The sequence below is a fragment of the Rhipicephalus sanguineus genome, chromosome 6 (assembly GCF_013339695.2).
Source record: "Rhipicephalus sanguineus isolate Rsan-2018 chromosome 6, BIME_Rsan_1.4, whole genome shotgun sequence".
NCBI classification, from domain to species: domain Eukaryota; kingdom Metazoa; phylum Arthropoda; class Arachnida; order Ixodida; family Ixodidae; genus Rhipicephalus; species Rhipicephalus sanguineus.
In genome coordinates, this window is record NC_051181.1 from 133,582,324 (window position 1) to 133,601,165 (window position 18,842).

The 18,842-nt window shown below is 44.4% G+C and overlaps 1 protein-coding gene across 2 annotated transcripts; it reads right to left on the reverse strand.

Moving 5' to 3' along the window:
* Window positions 1-862: 862 nt before the first annotated feature.
* LOC119396459 (medium-chain acyl-CoA ligase ACSF2, mitochondrial) lies at window positions 863-17,273 on the reverse strand. Of its 2 annotated transcripts, XM_037663674.2 has the most exons (16): window positions 16,988-17,273; window positions 14,191-14,359; window positions 12,256-12,384; window positions 12,124-12,177; window positions 11,946-12,064; window positions 11,831-11,878; window positions 11,359-11,476; window positions 10,739-10,834; window positions 9,887-10,035; window positions 9,717-9,808; window positions 8,463-8,539; window positions 7,564-7,671; window positions 5,234-5,379; window positions 3,034-3,175; window positions 1,803-1,913; window positions 863-1,134 (listed from the first exon to the last, which is right to left on the reverse strand). In XM_037663674.2, the coding sequence occupies exons 1-16, from the start codon at window positions 17,110-17,112 to the stop codon at window positions 1,015-1,017; spliced, it is 1,803 nt and encodes a 600-aa protein (XP_037519602.1). In that variant the 5' UTR covers window positions 17,113-17,273; the 3' UTR covers window positions 863-1,014. The 2 variants fall into 2 exon arrangements, with proteins under 2 accessions (XP_037519602.1, XP_049273068.1); XM_049417111.1 differs by lacking the exons at window positions 863-1,134; window positions 1,803-1,913 and having other exon boundaries at window positions 3,033-3,175; window positions 5,229-5,379; window positions 16,988-17,271.
* Window positions 17,274-18,842: the final 1,569 nt, after the last annotated feature.

Genomic DNA, 18,842 nt, shown 5'->3' on the forward strand with positions numbered 1-18,842 from the left:
TCGTAGGATGTTTATGCGTGCTTATTACCTGGGATTGTTATCCAACGTCACTAGATGCCCAGGCGGCGAGTGAGGAAGACTCCTTTTTTTTTTTTTTGCCAGAGGTCGTCACGAGGCACGTGATCTTCGCACGAGGTGGCGGCTGACAAATAAGTCCTCGCATGCCACCTAAGGCATCAAGTCTGCCGGGACTAAGCCCTCGCTATGAAAGTACGAAATCAGGGGAATTGTCCGAAGGGCTCGTTTTTTCTGTATATACACAACTAGTGAAACCGACAGAGGCATATTATATATAGTTGTGTATAATACAGAAAAAACGAGCCCCTCGGACAATTCCCCGTAACAACATGTTCTTCTCCGTATATGTGTTCCGTGTATGTGTTCTTCCTCGTAACAATATATATAAGCTTAATTGATGCTACTCGCACATAGCATACCTATAGCTGCCTTTTTCCGTGTAAGTGAACTGTGATCCCTTCGCGCAAATGGCCGTTCGGAGTGTCCCAGCTAAGTTACCAAACCTTAAAGCAACAGCAAATAAACAGTAGCGCTGTAACATAGGCTCACGAGACCTATACGGTGTTCGGTCACCTGTTCTCTTCCACCACTGACGCAATTTTTGTGCAATAAGTACTTCGCAAGTTAACTTACAAAAGAAATGTTCAAAAGTAGACGAACAGCAACTTTGCTAAAGACACCCTGTATGCATTCAAATGTGCATCATCTTAATGGGGGACGAATACAATTTCACTTTGTGCGTGTTTCAGACCCATATGCACGTATTTTGTGTTTCATAGTTGATTTGATGTCTCCCAATATTAAATAAACATGGCATGGGTTGTGCTGGCTGTAAAAAGTAGGATTTTTAACGTGAAGCTTTTCTCCTCTATGTTTTCCCTCATGTGAGGCTTACCATGCACGTACACATTAGAACGATCTTATTTACACGTTCTAACACTAATATACAGCAAAACGTTTCACAATCCTTACTGTACAAAGAATATTGTGCAGGTCTCATAAGTGGAGTATCTTGCGGCTCTCTTCTTTCATGACGTGTTTCTGCACTTTCCCGGACACAGTCTTGGGAAATTCGCTCACAAAGAGCACGTATCTTGGAATCTTGTAGTGGCTTAGCTGCAAAAGAAAGCGCATTGCCGATGCGAAGTTAAGCGTTGACTTGATTTCGTTGTCTAGATAATTCAACTCACAAGTACGCTTTATCGTGGTGATGTGCTAGTACAATCATAGGCGTGCGCAAGGGGGGGGGGGGGGGAGTCACCCCCGTAATCACCTCGGGGTGGGGTGGGGGGGGTGCAAAGTCTTCCCAATACATTCACTCAGCGGGATCCTGTCTCGTCATCGTTTAAAGAGAAAGGTTATGGCCACGTTTGTTTTTGGCGATAATGACGGCCGAAGGCCTCTGATGGCGCATTAATTCCAAGAACTGTTCGCTTCCCGTATTTACTCCCGGAAAGCCAGGGACCAAAGGCAGGCAATCGCGAGAAGGACGTCATCGCTTCAGATTCATTTTTTTCATCCGCTGTGAAGCATGTCGTTTATTGGACTCGACCAAGGGAGGGGAGGGGGGCCGCCGTGACAAAACTTTGCCCCCCCCCCAACCCTTAATAGGGAACCCTGCGCACGCCTATGAGTATAATTGAACCAACTTCGAATTCAGATTAAAACGTTAATTTTCTATCCCGTAGACTGAAGAATAAACGTATGAACGAACGACGAGGAACATTGATCAATAGAGCAGTTTTCATCAGCACTGGCGTAAGAATTTCAAAAGTTGCACAAACCCTTCTTTTGCAAAAATTTTTTATGTCTTCCTGACTCAGGCTAAATCCGGGCTTCAGCTTAATCCAAGCACACACTTCCTCGCTCTGCCTTTCGTCCGGGACGCCAACCACCTGCGTGCAGTTGTTACGAGATACTGAGTTTCTGGTGTGATAGATAAACTTTGAGTGCCCGAGGTAGCACCAAGTTCACATGGAAATACTAGAAATCGTACGATCTTTTCTTTTTTTATTGAAATGACAAATACGAGATATTGGCGCCTCTAGTACGGCACCGGCCGGTCCTCGTCACTTAACAAAATAAACAAAAATAAGGACAAAAATGTGAGACAAATGTGACGAAGTATGAGACTTAGATCCGGGCTATATATATAAGGTCGGCTCAAGGATCTTTGGCTTTTTTTTTTTTTTTGACAACACCATGTTACCGTATTATATAACTATGAACGCCGCTTCTAACTGTGTAAATGCGCATTAGCTACATAAGTGCACTATTATGAACTGTCGCAGAAAATATAATTATTTATTTGGAGCAGTGCGGAAATGCTGCTTTGATTTTTATTCATATGTTATCTCCCATGAGGCTGCGAAGCCGACAACATTATACAATACGAAAACCGGTTACTAAGCTAAAGTTCGTACATCAGAAGCACCCGTTCTGATAGCGAAGCGCTGACTGTCCAAAAAACATTGTCATAGATAACTATTTATATGCTCACTATGCACTAGTAACAGCCGTGCATTGTGAGTGGATCATGCGAGAAGTAATATAGTAGCGTCGTGCCAAAAATAGTTTAAAAATTCAGCTGATGCCATCGGGGAAATCTATGTATAGTTACAATAGAATCCCTATATGTCACAGAAGAGATGCGAAGGTTGTGGGTTCGGGCCCCACCGACGGAAAGGGTGTTTTTTCGTACACTTGAATTCATTTGAATTTATGTCATAATTACTACGCTGTACAGTTAAAAAACAACCCGTCTCTTATGCTTTCCTCGGCCTGTTGGATTCAAGTGATTGTGTCTAACAAGGAAACGAGCTCCTCGAACAGTTTCCCTTCTTTCTTTATGAACATAGATAGAGCGCATGACGGTGACATGAATTCAGCATTGCGACCTATCTGAAATAAAGTTAGTTAAACAGTAATGCTATGTAGACTGCTATCCGGTGCATCAGCTTTGTGACTTCACAGCCGCATTACCGGTGTCCTAACTTGTAATCGGTGTTCACTCGCCTGCACCTCCTGCACGGCGGGATGAGTGTAGAGGAAGTGCTCGATCTCCTGCGGATAGACATGCTCATGGCCGCGCACGATCACGTCTCTCATGCGACCCAGGATGGACACCCGGCCGTCTTCAGCCATCATGGCGCCGTCACTGCACAATGCGAGAGGTGCCCACTTTGTATCCACCATTTTTGGGAAACCACGCTCGCACACTTGCACGGTATTCGAAAGAAAAGAGTAAAACGGACTGCCTGGCTAGTAAGAGTTTAGTAAGTGCGAGGTCCACGAGAAAGTTGTCTCAAGCTGGGTGAGTTCACACGCATTTCATGGTTGTCATGAAATTCACATCTTTTGTCTTGTACATTATCTCTGCCTCTCTCTCGGCATTTCATTTTTGCGAGAGTAGATTGTTGCCAGCTTTGTATCTTTGGTGGTGGCGGTGGCGGCGGCGGCGGCGGCGGCGCCATACGTGAAAGACCCGGCGTCGGCGAGAGTACAGAAACACGGCCTTCGAAGGTGTGCCGGTCCCACGCGTATTTGTATGCGTCGTTTTCCAATAATTGATGCTCTCTCGATCGTGGGCTTGTGGGCGGTTAGCCGTTTCTGATATAACAATCTGACCTTTTATCGAGGTCACGTGTCATTTCACGTTGCCACATTGTTGCTTGGATATGAACGCATGATCGCCGTTGTTGCCTGTAGCTACTGGAGTGTTGCGCTGCTAAGCACGTGGATGAAGGTCCAATTGCCGGCATGGAGGAAGGAACAAGTTAGGAGGGAGCATTGCGCAACGCGATACGAAGAAAGAAAGAAAGAAAGAAAGAAAGAAAGAAAGAAAGAAAGAAAGAAAGAAAGAAAGAAAAGTAGTACGTCAGCCACGCACATGCCAAGCTTCGCTTGCTTTTCTTTTTTTTTTTTTCCTTCGCGCTGCTTGTAACTTGCCCAATCACGAGCATTCCAGTCGAACAGGTGTCCATTTTTATGCGTTCATGGGTACATGGTAGCGGGCGCCTCTTTGCCTGAATCGTTTCTGTGCTGGGATCGCGATCTCGTCCTCTAGATATAAAAAAAAATACACTCGTCTTGGGGGTCCCCATCAGGTGGACATTATCGAATTCTTCACTTCAATAGGTGATCCCACTGCATACGTAATATTTAAAGTGTACCAAGACGTCATGTCCTGTGCTATGCGTCACTTCTTTTCGCATCCTTCTGTGAAATCAAATGGAATCACGAGGTTTAACGTCTCCGGATGACACACAGTATGCGAGCCATACCGTAGAGAGCACATCTGAACTAATTTTGGCTGCTAGGATTCATTAACCTGTATCTAAATATCAGTGTGCAAGCGTTCTTGCATACCGACCCCGTTAAAATTCAGCCGTGACAGCTGGAAAAGGGGATCAGTGACTACGCGTTTAGCAGGTGAATGCACTATTATACCAGCACGTGTGTTCTGGTTGCATAGAGAACTGTTGTGCATTCGTTGTGAAGAACTCATGTCTATCACAACCATACGTCTGCAAAAAAGTTAGAGCTCACTCAGACTCACTCAAGAAATATATTTTGCGCTTAGGGCTCACTCGGACTCAGACTCACCAATATTTTTCTTAACTGGACTCACTCGGACACAGACTCACTAAACATTTCTTCAACCGGACTCACTCGGACTCAATCTCACCAAAATATTACTCACCCGGACCCACTCAGACTCAGACTCACGGTCCGATCTGAGTCTGTGTGAGTCGACTCATGAGTGAGTTTGCCGATCCATGACCACAACTATAGTTGTGATAGGCGCGAGTTCTTATGCTGAATATTGTGCTTTACTGCCAAGTTTTTTCTTACTTTTCCGCTGTTTTGCACTTTTGCCTGAATGCATTAACCCGCTTTACGTACAGCTCTATCACCCCGACATTAGAGCAACATGAAATAAAAAATAGACAATAGAAAATGGTATACGTATATATCAGATAGTATTAATTACGGGTGTTTAATTGGGTTAGTGGCGTGAATGACGGACCAACGTCATATATGGCCTTATATGGAAACCGTCATGATTTACAGTCAGATTTTGTCGTGTGCTTTAGAAACATTCACAGGTATTAGTTTGACTGTGCAAGGACACTAAACCAGCAGGTACAAGGAACATGTGCTCGGTTGAGCCTTATCCTTCATGCACACAGAGCAAGTATTAAGCAGACCTGACCCAGTGTGATACCAGCCATTGCGTATGGCTTCTTTTGTCTTCTTGTCCTCCTTGAAGTAACCCATGAAGACAGCGTATCCTCGGACACAAAGCTCGCCCCTCTGATTGGCTGGAACAATCCTGTTTTTATCGTCGACGATCTTTACCTTGAAAAGAAATCGAAAAACATTTACGTTCAACATTATTTCGCGTTCCGAGGCTTCTCGTGTATTGCGTACAATGTTCTTTTGGGCAATGTTTCGGCATTGTCGTAATTACAGTGTAACAGGACGATGTCGACATTGTCTTATGTACCGGCTTTTTACATACGCGCAATGAAATAACGCAGCAAAAATTGTGCATACCAGTAGTGGTGCGCTCGAATATATTTACGTACTCTTACGAAACTTTCATTTCGATAAAAATGCTTGCCCTTGAAACCGTCATCATTCAGGCGTTAGCTTTATGAAGACAAAAAGCAGGCTTGATGGCCACAGTTTCAGCTGCTTTGCTAACGTTTACGGTAGCCGCTTAGACTGAGTAGCAAGCAAGGCAGGCTGAGCCGGCTCTAAAGCAATGGCTGGCTGTCGGGCTGGCTTAGCCCAACCAACTTTAACCCTTTGCGGTACGTTGTAGGCCTCTGCCCGAGAACGGAACACGGGCGCAGTGCTCCATGGTCGGGCAGTGCTGGACAAGTTCTTTGGCGGGTGGTTCCCGCGCGCGTTTGTTCACTATATTATGCCCATCTGTAAAAATAGTAAGTAAACTTCGTTCACTTGAGCTTTGAGTCTTTTAGTTTCGGACCAGACCGGACGGAATGTGGGAAAATGTACATGCAAGCATAGGCCGGCGCACAGGAAGGGAGGGGGGGAGGCGTGGGCGTGGCCGCCTCCCCTAATCATAGGTGCGCCAAGTCTGCCTTATACCTTTACAAAGGTCGGTGGTTCACCGCCAGTAATGATTACCGGAACGCGTAGTTTGATATCTGATATCAGCGCCGAAATCTTTTGACACTAATTCGACCCGCTCCTGTTCTGTTCTGTTCTGTTCTAACTGTTTTGCTGTGGAGAGGTTGAGGTCCATATTGCCTCGGCTACTCCATATCACGAAGTTATGCAGTGAAAAAAAAAAGAATAATACTGAACGGTACCTAAACATGAACAATCCGAAAAAAAAATCATACCAATACACAGTTTGCTTGCAGCAGTTGACACTGTCATAAACTGTTCACCCGCACACCTTCCTTTTCTACTAACAGTATATGCACTAACACATTTCATATAAATCAATCCCTGGCTGTTTATCACAGGCGCTTATCCCGTCCGGTCTCCACTAAAAAATCTGTCAGGAAGATGTTCGCCTTTTTCTGAAAATGCATCTCAGGCCATGGTCCAAGTAATTTCTTTAATGTGAGGGGCCGTCTGTCCAAACTTGCTAATTTTTTCTTTAATTTTTCTCTTTCATTCGCGTATTTAACGCACTCCAAAAGAATATGGCGAACATTTTCTTCTGCTTGACCACAATGGCATTCCGGGGAGTTGGATCGATGTATCTTGTGCAGGAAGCTCAACTTCCAATCGAAGTCGACCCGCTCCTGTTAATATCATATGACCGTAGCTTCTATTTAACACGGGTGACACGGTGTTGACCACTGACCATCCCTGGATATACGTGCATCATTACCAAGTTATCGTGAAGTTACTTAGTATATACTGATCGGCTAGTTCGGGAGTTATGATGTTGATGAAGCAGCGCCCAAATGACACCCACGCCTAAAGACACACACAAGCACATTGGAAAGAGACGTAATGCAGCGCTAAAACACAATCACTAAGCAGAGGAACACAAGACGACGGGACAGGCGCTCCCGTCGTCTTGTGTTCCTCTTGATAGTGATTGCGTTTCAGCGCTGCATTATGTCTCTTAGCAAGCACAAACTCGCCCAACAACACGTTCTTCCGAAGCACATTAGACTTCCAGCGCTTGAGTGCGTCTCTCCTTATGTGTGCGTTAACGTCTCTTTTGTGTTCTGCTTCATCAATATCGCAAAGGTACTAACAAGGTGTTCAAAGCTATTAAGAGTGATTAAGTTGCGCTTACGATTGCAAAGAACTGGACAAGTTGATTGAGATTCAAAGTTGCTGGCAGCGCGAAGGGCAACAACAGGAACAGCGAGATGTACCTTTCTGTCGTTGTCCTTAGTGCTACTCTCCAAAACATGAAAGCTTTGTTATTTGTTCCAGAACACAACTATGCGAACACTGGCTCGTATGGTTGATAACCAGATATGTGAGATTATTAAAGTTGTACGTAGCAAAGCATTACCAGATAAAGAGCGAGTTCATACTCACTTCAACGTGGTCTAAAGGCCTTCCCACCGAAGTTATCCACTGATCCACAGGTTCGTTAGGGTCGTTCGCTGCGATCATTGGACTTGTTTCTGTTGTGCCATACAAAACCTGCACACACAGATACGTTAAGGAAATGGTTGAAGGAATGTACTGACAGAGCAATGTGTTAGTGGGAGTAACTAAACGGGCTCGTCAGCAGAATTTGAATTGCATCTTCGATTAGCACGCTTTTCAATTCAAGGTACTACTTTTAGTAAAAATGGCAATTCGGTCCTCTTTTCTCTCACATAACTGCCTTAGATTGTTACCGATGTTGTAGTTTTACAGCTGTCACATACTGTTAACTAGCAAATCGTAGAAGACTGTAGTTCCGCCTGTTGAGGTTGGTGCCCTCCATTTGTTTTGTTCGGAATGTAAAACTAGATAGATAGATAGATAGATAGATAGATAGATAGATAGATAGATAGATAGATAGATAGATAGATAGATAGATAGATAGATAGATAGATAGATAGATAGATAGATAGATAGATAGATAGATAGATAGATAGATAGATAGATAGATAGATAGATAGATAAGATAGATAGATAGATAGATAGATAGATAGATAGATAGATAGATAGATAGATAGATAGATAGATAGATAGATAGATAGATAGATAGATAGATAGATAGATAGCAACTTTTGAAACTACCCCCAGAAACGTTAGCCTGGGATGTAAAATCATTCACGTGTTGAAACTATGCGGCCATTACCCCAAAACAACCATTCTACCTTAACATCCCCTTTCCACAAATGCACACTCTCTCGTCGTTCCTGATATCCTCGGTTTAAATTTCGGGAGTAAAATCCTGGCAAATTTCTTTTTGTACTCCTAAAATGAGGTAGGTTACTCACGTGGATGCGTTTTGCGTTGAGCTTTTCCATGATGTCTTTTGTCAAGTGGTTTGGACATGGTGCTCCAGACATGACAGCTGCATTTGCGATTATATTACGTTTCATATGTAAAACTCTCTTTAAGTTAGTAAGTTTATTTATCATTGAAACTGCAGTGGATTAGAAAAATAATCTATTTTTTATTGAAGGCATTTGTTTGCTTTATGTTTGGTGTCATTTATTATTATGAAAATTATTATTATAGTCACAACTCCGAAGTTTATTTATTTGCATACGGTTATAAACTAAGTATGTGCAATGTAAGCTATAAGCTAACTGTACACACAGTAATTGCAAACATTTTCTTAGTGGTGCTGCGGCTCGCCACCGCCACCTCCCCTCCCCCACCTCCCGCCCCCCAAAAAACAGAAAGAAACATTTAACTGGACGTTTACGCCGTAACTGTGTGTAAACGTATGTGTGTATGTTCCCTCTCTCTCTTTACACCTCCAACTTTCAAACTCCCCCGTCCCTTTCCCCTGTGCACGGTAGCATACCGGTTATTCTAAACCAGCTAACATCCCTGCCTTTCACCTCTCTCCTGTTTCCTTTTTGAAAAACTCCTTCTGCACACTAACTGCGAAAAGTGGTACGGCTGGCACGTTGTCGTTCGTAAAGAAATGCACCGACAGTAGTGAGACTCATTTTGGAGCATAAAAAGAGAAAAAGAACGATTTCTGGACTAAACAAGCGAGAATATTTATTCAAGGCGCAATTCCTTCGCACTCCTGTAGGTATTCGCTGAACAACAGCCAGAAAACAACTTAAGAGAATGAAAGTGTCACAGTTAAAGCTGAAATTTGGGCTTGTTGGTCTTGACTTATAATTCAATTGAATTCTAGTTGAATTCTAGAGGTCGTCCTGTGTGCATCTTTCTCTGTCCTTGTTTTGTTCCGCTATATTTTGTATTTATGAGAATGAAAGACTGTTTTCTGAGGCGAACCTATTTCTGTCCCTGATTAATTTCCTTTTTTTGTGTGTGCCGCATCTTCACTAAGGCCTAGAGCTGTTCATAGACACTTTTCAAACAATAATGAATGAATGAATGAATGAATGAACGCCATCAAAAAGGCTCGAAAGGGCCCAAAGATGCGTCCTCGCTGCCTTATAACTACACTTACGTGAGAGCATTCATCATTTCTACTAGCTCGTTATTATTACAGACATGTTATCAAGCAGGAAATGCAGAAAAAAAACGCTATATTTCACTCGCACCTGTTCGAATGGATGAAACGTCGTAACAGCCGTCCTCCACGTGGTGTAGCATGTCAATGTACATGGTCGGCGTACCGTAGACGAAAGTGCACCTGTATACGTCGGGTAAGCATTTTATCAAATTATGAACGACAGCTCCTGCACTGCAACTCTGCAAATATCGTGCGTACTTTTCCTCTGTAATGCACTTCAACGCAGCAGCTGCACTGAAGCTCGGCGCCGGCATCACAGCCGTGGATCCGAAAATGGCCGCCGAAATCGTACCAGCGATGCAGCCGAAGCAATGAATCAATGGAACGTTCAGGCAAATTACTTCTTCCTGCGAGAATTCGACCGTGCCGTATAAGCTATTGAGTGTTGTGGTGGAAGATTAAGTAGTGGCGTATTGAGGGAGGCATGCAAAACAAATCATCGTTGTGATAAAAATTTGAAGTTTATATACCCAATGGTCACCCCAGCAGTATCACGTGTACAACTTGTCTATAGAGTAAATACAGCCGGTATGCGGGGATGCTCATCTTTACGGCAGGAGGAGGGAAATGGAGCATTTGCTCGTTTACTCAAAAGTTGCGCTATGCATGCGAAATTGCTTTAAGCAAGCAATTGCGGTTACAATATTCGTAGTAGAGCGTCTGATCTTCACAAGCGACTGTTCTTCACAATAAACCGCACAAAATATAAATGACTCCGAAGGTGCCTTCTTAGCGCAGTGAACGCGCGTGCAGGTTTAGAGCCTTCCTTTTTTAGTAATGGGACTTTCCATGTCTGTAAAGTTTTACAGTAGGCTCATATTAAAGATTAGTCGTCGCACACGATAAGCCCTTGCAGAAAACCAGTACTTTGACCTCCGTTATTTATGGCTCTTTCGACATAAAAAAAGCCAGCCTTGACCACAAGGGGCTATGCGTGTGTCGTTAGTCGGCGGAGTTGTTCTATCGTGGTGACGCTGTCTTCTGGCGAACTTTGCATTTGCGTGTGTATACACTGTTCATGTTTCAAATATGTTTACCAATTTAGTATACCTGCTTGTGAAGCTCGAGCCTCCGGCCTACAAGGTAGGCATTGTTCACGACGTTGAAGTGGGACAGCTGTGCAGCCTTGGGCTTTCCCGTCGTGCCCTGCGTAAGACAACTTCGTCAGCGCAAAATATCTATAAAGAATTAATTGAGTGACGCTCGCGCCTTACAACGCGTGAATGCAATGCTTTCTGCAACGCCTGTAGAATTCGTTTTGTGAATAAGAAGTCATCGATTCCTTTACACTTACACCACACGCTTCGTCTTCGCTCCGTCAACAAAATAGTCGTACCGAAAATAAAATAAAATAATTTTATTCACAATCAGAGACTGTCCAGCACTAACCCTCGATTAACCGTAACTTAACACCGAACAATTTTACAATGACGCTATTATCAATAGGCAAATGGTGCAGTCTTTGAGAACTTAACGATTTCACTGGGAAACACTTTCTAACAGTGATAATGGCGTGAACAGTCAGTTGAAGTGTGGTCTGAAATGCGGCCCCCGAAATACATCTAACAGGCCGAGCAATGACGCATACAAAACTGATTATGCGAATTCAACGAACAAACGTGTCCCCTCCATGTCTCTCTAAAAATGATGTGTGCCAGCGATGTTCTTACTGATGTGAACTGAAGGTTGACAGCGTCGTCCATCTGCAACTTGGAGGAAGTGCAACGCAGGGCACGGAGGTGTTCGTTCGTAACAGACTCCATCAGATCGGCGAACCTAACCGTGCCCCTGCAGAAAGCACGAGGTTCCTTCTTAAATATTTGCTTGCTTGTTTTCATTCGTTATGGGGCAAGGAGCAGTATTACTGTTAGCAAAGAAATTAAAAAAAAACGAGCTGCTAAATTTCAATAAGGCAGGGTCACATTATAGGCCCACAAAACGACTTGCACATTGCTACACGCTCATAGTACGCGATTTATTCAAATTGTTTCAAGATTTCTTAACTCCTTACAGCTGGTACAGCACAAGTTCAATTTTTAGCCGATTGTGAACAGAGAAAAAGTGGGTCACGTGACAAAAATTCTCTTAGGGCTCCATTACACTGAAGCCTGCATCGCGGCTAGAAATGGAAGAAAGTCTTACGGTTTGACTGTTTCTCCGACGGTTATGACGTACTTCAGGCTGGGTAGCCTGCAAAACGAGACATGCTTCAATGAGATCGCTTGCACCACTACTTTGACGTCACCTGCTAGCACACCTCGCACTCTTGAGATCGCCGAAGGGGCTCGACGCTAGCTCTGGCGCCAATTTAAGAAGTAGAGCGTAATAGTCCTGTTTCGAAAATTGCTCCGACAATATCACGGCCTTGCAATCCGTCTGAAACGAATTCGAGAGAAATAAGCGCTACCTTCGTGGACTACCCCGCTTATGCTTACGTGATTGAGGCAGTGCTCCAGCTCATGAATCTGGTAGGTCGTGTTGACGTTCACCTATTGAAATTCAAACGTTTCAGTAATTCGCTGTATGGAACAAAATAAATATCATTCAACAGCGCTGCGAACGCTTACCAGGACCAATCCTGCCTTGGCAGCCGCAAACATCACGACGGCCCATTCGTACATGTTAGGCGCGATTATTCCTATTCTAGAGCCAATGCCCAACTTCAACGATATCAGGGCGGCTGCGAAGTGGTCAATCTGCAAATAAACAAAAAAGCATGCAGTCACAGCTTCGCCAGCGCTGTCGCCATGGCTTGCTCGAGATTTCAGGCAAGGTCGCAAGTACTCACAGTAACATAACCACCAACTTCCTCCAGAGTACAAATTTTATTTTATAATCCCGACACAGTATCCTCAATGCACTTAGGCGAAATTTTCCCTTGCCAAAAAATGTATAGTACAGATGGCAGGAGAGGGTTAAGCAGCGCTGGAGCATTCCTATAGAACAACCTATTGGTTGTTCAGAAGTAAAGTAAAACTCGAACAGGCTCACTGTGAAATCGCCAGAGTTGAAGAAAGAAGAAAATAAACAAAAAGATATGGTAGTCACGTAGCATTTCCCGTATTTCGCGGTCTTTCTGTATCAGCCGGTAAGAATTAGCAGGCTATCAGTGCGTCGCTGAAAATACCTCAGAAGTCCCTTAAAGGGACAATAATGAGAAACAATGAATCGATTTAGATCGATAAATTGTGCTCTGGGAACTCTGATATCGTTAATTTCGCCATCATAGGCTTATTAATAGAGGAGAAAATCAAGTTCAAATTTTCGTTTTTAAATTTCGCGCCGAAATCTCTCCGCGTGACGTCACGGATTTCAAAGTGTATTTATCGTATTTTGGGTGCCATCGGCTCAACAAAATTACCCCAAACGTGGTATGTTAAGTCTATGGCCCGCTCAGAGGACAATGTGCTTCATTTTTACCGATTAGGAACTACGTAGTCCCTATAGTAGGCGCCGTCAAAACATGTGACGTCACGGCGAACGGTGCGGAAACTTCAAGGTGGCGTCGCCACCCACATTTTGTTTTTGCGCGTTTTCTCGCTTACTAAGCGTCTTCTTGCAGCAAGCGTGGTGTTTTTGGTATCGTGAAAGAGTACTTTACTAATATGAGAGAAATCGTTTTGCTCTTTAGTGTCCCTTTAAAAATGCAGAAAAATGCCTCATGACGGCATTTTTGTGCATTCTTAAGGGTTCTTATAGAGTTAAAGGGGCCATGACACGGTCACCCATCAATTTGCAGTTTTCACCGAAAAATATAAGTAGAGGGTCTATCGTGCCTATACGTGTATGAAAAATGCACTGTACAAGAGTATTTCAGTGTAAAATAAGCCCTAGATGTCGCCGGATATGAACCCCACCCCCCGCCGGCGACCGCCATATTGCCATGGCGTGTGTGACGTCCCGTGCAGCACGCAGCGGAGCTGTCGTCTGTCTACCAAAGTTTCAGCCGCTGCAAATCGCTCACTTTCAATGCCAAGCTCCAAAAAAAAAAAAAAAAAAAACTGAAAGAGCTCGTTTTCACGCGCAGCTGACCATGGAACAAAATCGTTCGCCGGAATGCAGGTGCTCGCACAGCAAGCAGCTTGCAACGTCACGGCTCGCGAGTGCGCCAGTGTTGCCCAACTCTCAGGCTGCTCGCATGTTTCTAAAATATTCACTCATAAATTAAGCACTCGACCAAATGCGCTAAAATTTCGCCAGCCTGATTGTGAAAGCACAAGGATTAACATGCGTAACACGGAATACGGTACAAAATTAGGTGTCATGGCCCCTTTAAATAATTAATTATATTTAGATAATTAAATGTCATTTATCGCCCTAATTACGGGAGGATGCTCCCCTGTACAGGGAACAATACGTGCATCGCGTAATGTTATAAAAGTCTTGGTACGTCATACTTGGGACATCCTTTATAAATAAATGTGGACCTAAACTCATTAACTCTACCTTATTATGGTCCCCGAATGAAGCAACGGACAGTAAAAGATAAGCATTGCACTTACGTCCTTCTTATACTCAGCGTATGTCTTCCTGATGGACTGGTGACTGGACACAATGGCCAGATTGTCACCCCGCACCTCTGCTGTCCTCTCAATGACGTCACCCACAGTGCAGGAAAAGAGGCGCTCTCTTCCGGGACGGTGGTAGTAGCTGAGCTTCGTCAACGACCTTCTGTAGTATTAGAAGTGTATAATAATAATAATAATTGCGGGGGGGAGGTGGGTTACGTCCCAAAACCACGCTATGATTATGAGAGACGCGGTAGTGGAGGGCTCCGGATATTTCGACCACCCGGGGCTCTAATGTGCGCCTAAATCTAAGCACACGGCCTCTACCATTTTGCCTCCATCGAAATGCGGCCGCCGTGGTTGGGATTCGATCCCGCGACCTTCAGGTTACCATTCAAGCACCATCACCACTAGACCACTGCGGCGGGGAAGCGAGAGAGAGAGAAAGCTCTTTATTGAAAACAGAATGATCAGACTGCGTATATTCGCCTAACTGCTAGAGATGTATAAAGACAATACCTTCGAAGCAGCTTGGCTATGCTTTCCAAGAAATGTTTGCGCTAAACATGTTCCAGCTTAACGGATGCCGCGAAATAAAAAAGGATGACACAGTGTTCCCGAGATTTTGTCCATTGCACTCGAACAGAAAAAAAAAATATACAAAAATGTCTGATAGCTCTTGAATCGATGATAAGAATTGTTGGGGTTTTATGTCACAGTTTTACAAGGTTTGCTTAGCAACATTAATTTTCGGCGAAATCAAACACGACACTACTGCCTTCTCAAACAGTTATTTAAACAGACAAGCGGCATACAACCTACGCACTATTTCTCTGACGGGATCAAGACCAAGAACTAACTACGGTACTAGAACTATACATTATCAAATAATTTCGTTGTGTAATGCGCACCCATCCTTAATCAAACTGGCCAATGAAAACTCATGTATGTCTCGTTTCAAAAAACAACTAAAACGACTTTTTATGCCTCATTCAAACATATAGTAGCTTTTCCATGATGGCTCATAAAATTCAGAGAATTACCTCTGTGCTTCATACTGAACGTGCTTCATTTGCAAAGACAGTTACAATGTGCAAATGTGTTACAATGGAGAATGTGCAAAGACTGCTACATGCACCATTAGAGTTTGTACAAACTTTTCTCCTAATATTCATGTTCCAGTGTGTTTTTTAATGTTCATTCTTATTTGCATACAGTGTAATGAGCGCTGTAAGTATTTTCATAATAAACATTATTTTAATAGTTTTGCTCCTGGCTATCAGACATGTAAGTCCGGGTGAAGGCCTCGTCAGGAGACATTCTAGTCTCATTTTGCCTCACCTCGTGGACATATTTCACATTGTGTATGTATGTCTGAAATAAATTGAAATTAAAACCACGCTATGATTATGAGGGACGCCGTAGTGGAGGGCTTCGTAAATTTTGACCATGTGGTGATATTTAACGTGCGTCTAAATCTAACTATACACGGCCCTCTAGAATTTCGCCTGTGTTGAAATGCGTCCCCCGCGGGCGAAGTTCACTCTCACGACCTTCGGGTCAGCAGTTAAGCACGACAAGCACTAGACCACCCTAGTGGCTGCGTAGTTACTGAATCGAGTATTGCCCTAAGTTTCAACAGCAGTTTTGGATACGATTTTCGGTATGCTTATGTGACCACCTTTCGCGATGAGAACCCATACACAACCGAGCACCTGGCCTCTACTCACTTGAAAAACCGGCGGGCTTTCCGGAAGCACTGGTAATCGAACCCGGTACCTCCTTCCACATTTGAGGCGGACACTGCGCCGTTTCGACGAGGGCGAAACGCAAAAAAAAAAAAAAAAACTGCCGTGTACTTAAATATAGGTGCATGCTTAAGCCCAAGTGGTGAAAATTAATCCAAAGTTCCTCATTACATTGCAGCAAGACGGCAAGTTGTGCCAGTTAGGACTCATCTTGAACTTCGTTACAGCGCAACACTATACTCTGTTTCATACATCAAGTGTAGCGCTGTCGAAGCTATGCAAGAAGTTCTGTCAGCAAGATGTGTGAGTGCGTGCGTCTCGCGCTCGGCTTTCGCCGCTGTAAACGCTCGCGCGAGCCGGGCAAGAGCCCGCGCGTGATGCGTCGCGACGGGCTGCAATTGAAAGACCGAAAGCGAAAACAGAGAGACGCTAAGCGGTCCAGAACAAATTATTGGCGACCGTATGGCGGGCTTTGTTTATATCTGAGGAACGAAGCATCTTCATTTGTTACTGCGCCTAAAGGTGAAAAGAAATCGTATTAGGAGTGGTAAAATCGCTGGACTATTTCTTGGTGCGAACGCATCTGCTGCAAGAAGTCTCGCTAGGCGCCAGAGCGTTGCACATGATGTATGAGAAGGACCACACAAACGGACAAACGGAAGCGCCGTGTTGTTCGTTCATTTTCCCTCCGTTTGTCAATGTCTAGTGTTGCGCCGTAACGAAGTTCAAGATGTTCCTCACTATGGTGCGCCTCATAATTATGTCGTACCTTTGGGAGGTAAGGTCACAGAATTTAATCCTAAATCTAACCATGGCGTCTTGCGCCGTGCATTGAGCCGTTTGTGCAACTTCGTAGCCACCGTTGACCACTTTATGACGCATATGGAGCAATGGTAGTGCGAGTGGCGAGTCAGCAAACTTCGGCACACATTCAAGCCACGCACGAATCTCTAAAGGTTTCACTGCCCGAACGACCAAAATCTATAACCAGATCAGAACAACCAGATCAGCAAACCTAAAACAAAGTGTTCACAGAAGCTTACCTTTGTACGCTGCACGAAAACCTGCATGCCGTGGGAGCCCGCATGCGGCACAGAAGTCGACCTGGCGCCGAATGCATAGCGTCAACAATAGCTTGCATCGCCAAGTGCGGGCTGGCGGGCGCCATCCCCAGGTAGGAGCGTCAAGCCCAGAACGCTAGCATGTTACAGGCAACGTGTTTTAGGTTGTACGGCTTGCAACGGACGACGACTTGCTTCACCAGGATGCATCCAACCGAGTAAATGAAGCGAGGACGTTGTGTTTGTATACCCAAGACGATCGTCCGACAATACGTGTCGTAGCGCGGCGTGCTGCAAATGTTTTTGTGGCAAGCGGCCAGGAGAGTGGCGTTCCCGATAAGGCCGCCTTCTCCTCTGATAAGCAAGCGTTGGCCGAGATGTGTACTACGCCCAGCAATCAGGCATGCAAAAGGGGGAGAAAAAAAAAGAGTGGAGACCGCCTCGCCACATCAAATTGTTCGCGCGGTTATCGGGCACTTCACGTGACGCGCAGTTTGCTGCCCCGGATGACTCGTGACGAGAATAGAGATCCTTTGCCGACTTCTTACGTCCTTGACAATTGCGTAGCCACGCAATAATGCTACAGCTGTCGATTCAAGTTGCAAAGTGTGCACGCACGCACGCACACACGCACATGCTCAGTGTTACTTGTAGCGTTGTGTGTGCGTTTGTAGCGGTGTATGTATGCAAATAAGGAAGAAGTTCAGGAGATGATGGAAGCTTGAAGAGATGAAAAAATCTTGATCACTGTCGTGCCGCTGGAGGTTCCACCGAATCCCCGTGTTCGAGAATTTTTCATTTCGAGCGCTGTGTGTGCGTCTTCGTGTGCCTTTCTGTTGTCCTGTTTCTTTGGGCTAGCACAGTAATAAAAAATATGCTACATCTGTATTCCATATATTGCGGGCAATATCAAGCAATAGGAATGTTCTCCCTATAACCTAATATGGATTCTAATGATCGGTTGCCATTCGCATGGTACAAAACGCGGGCGCACTTTAGTTGTCAAGTTGCTTCCCCTATAGCAGTAGTCACAAGGTAATTGCATGAGTGACAAAGGCAGTACCGCGTCTACTAATAAGATCATTCGTAAGTCTAAACAGAAGAGGACAGCGAGCTGTCTTTGATAATTTGTACACTGTGATGGATTGAAATTTCCACAGGGACCCAATGAGCATAGCGCCGACCACTGCGAGTAGCGACGTCCAGCGATGTGAGTAGCGACGTCCGAAGGTTTCGCAAAGACACTGAAAGAATAAACCAGTCAAGAAGACGACGGGCAAAGGAGAGAAGTGGAGCACACAACGATTGGTTATGTACCAAATGACCCAGACTTCTACCTTATTGCATTATATTTCACAAAGAGTTTAACAAATTTTCACAAAATGTTTCACAAAGAGTCACAAAGATAAGAAAAAAAAAAAGACACTCCTAGGGTTCCTTGTGAATTCGTCTTAGGGGGCTCGAATGCGAAAACTATCCGATGTGGATATTTTACAACGTACCTTATACTGCGTGAACGCCGCTTTTACATGAATATTTTAGTCACGAGAACGACAAAATAAAAAAAGTGAACGCGCAACTCACGAGCCCCTATACACGTGGTACGCGGGTGGTCATGTGACCTTTTTTTACTATACGTCGGCTTTTCGCCGAGGGACCTTCTAATGAACCGTTTAAGGCTTTAGCCTTAATGAGAGAGAGCCTTCTACAGCATTCGCGTGCTTCCAAAGCTTGATAGAATGGTAGCTTGAGCAGCGCCTGTGTTGTGTCCTCTCTTTTGTCCTCGTTCCATTTGCGTTGTGCAAACATGTCGATTGTTCCGATAACGTTGACGACA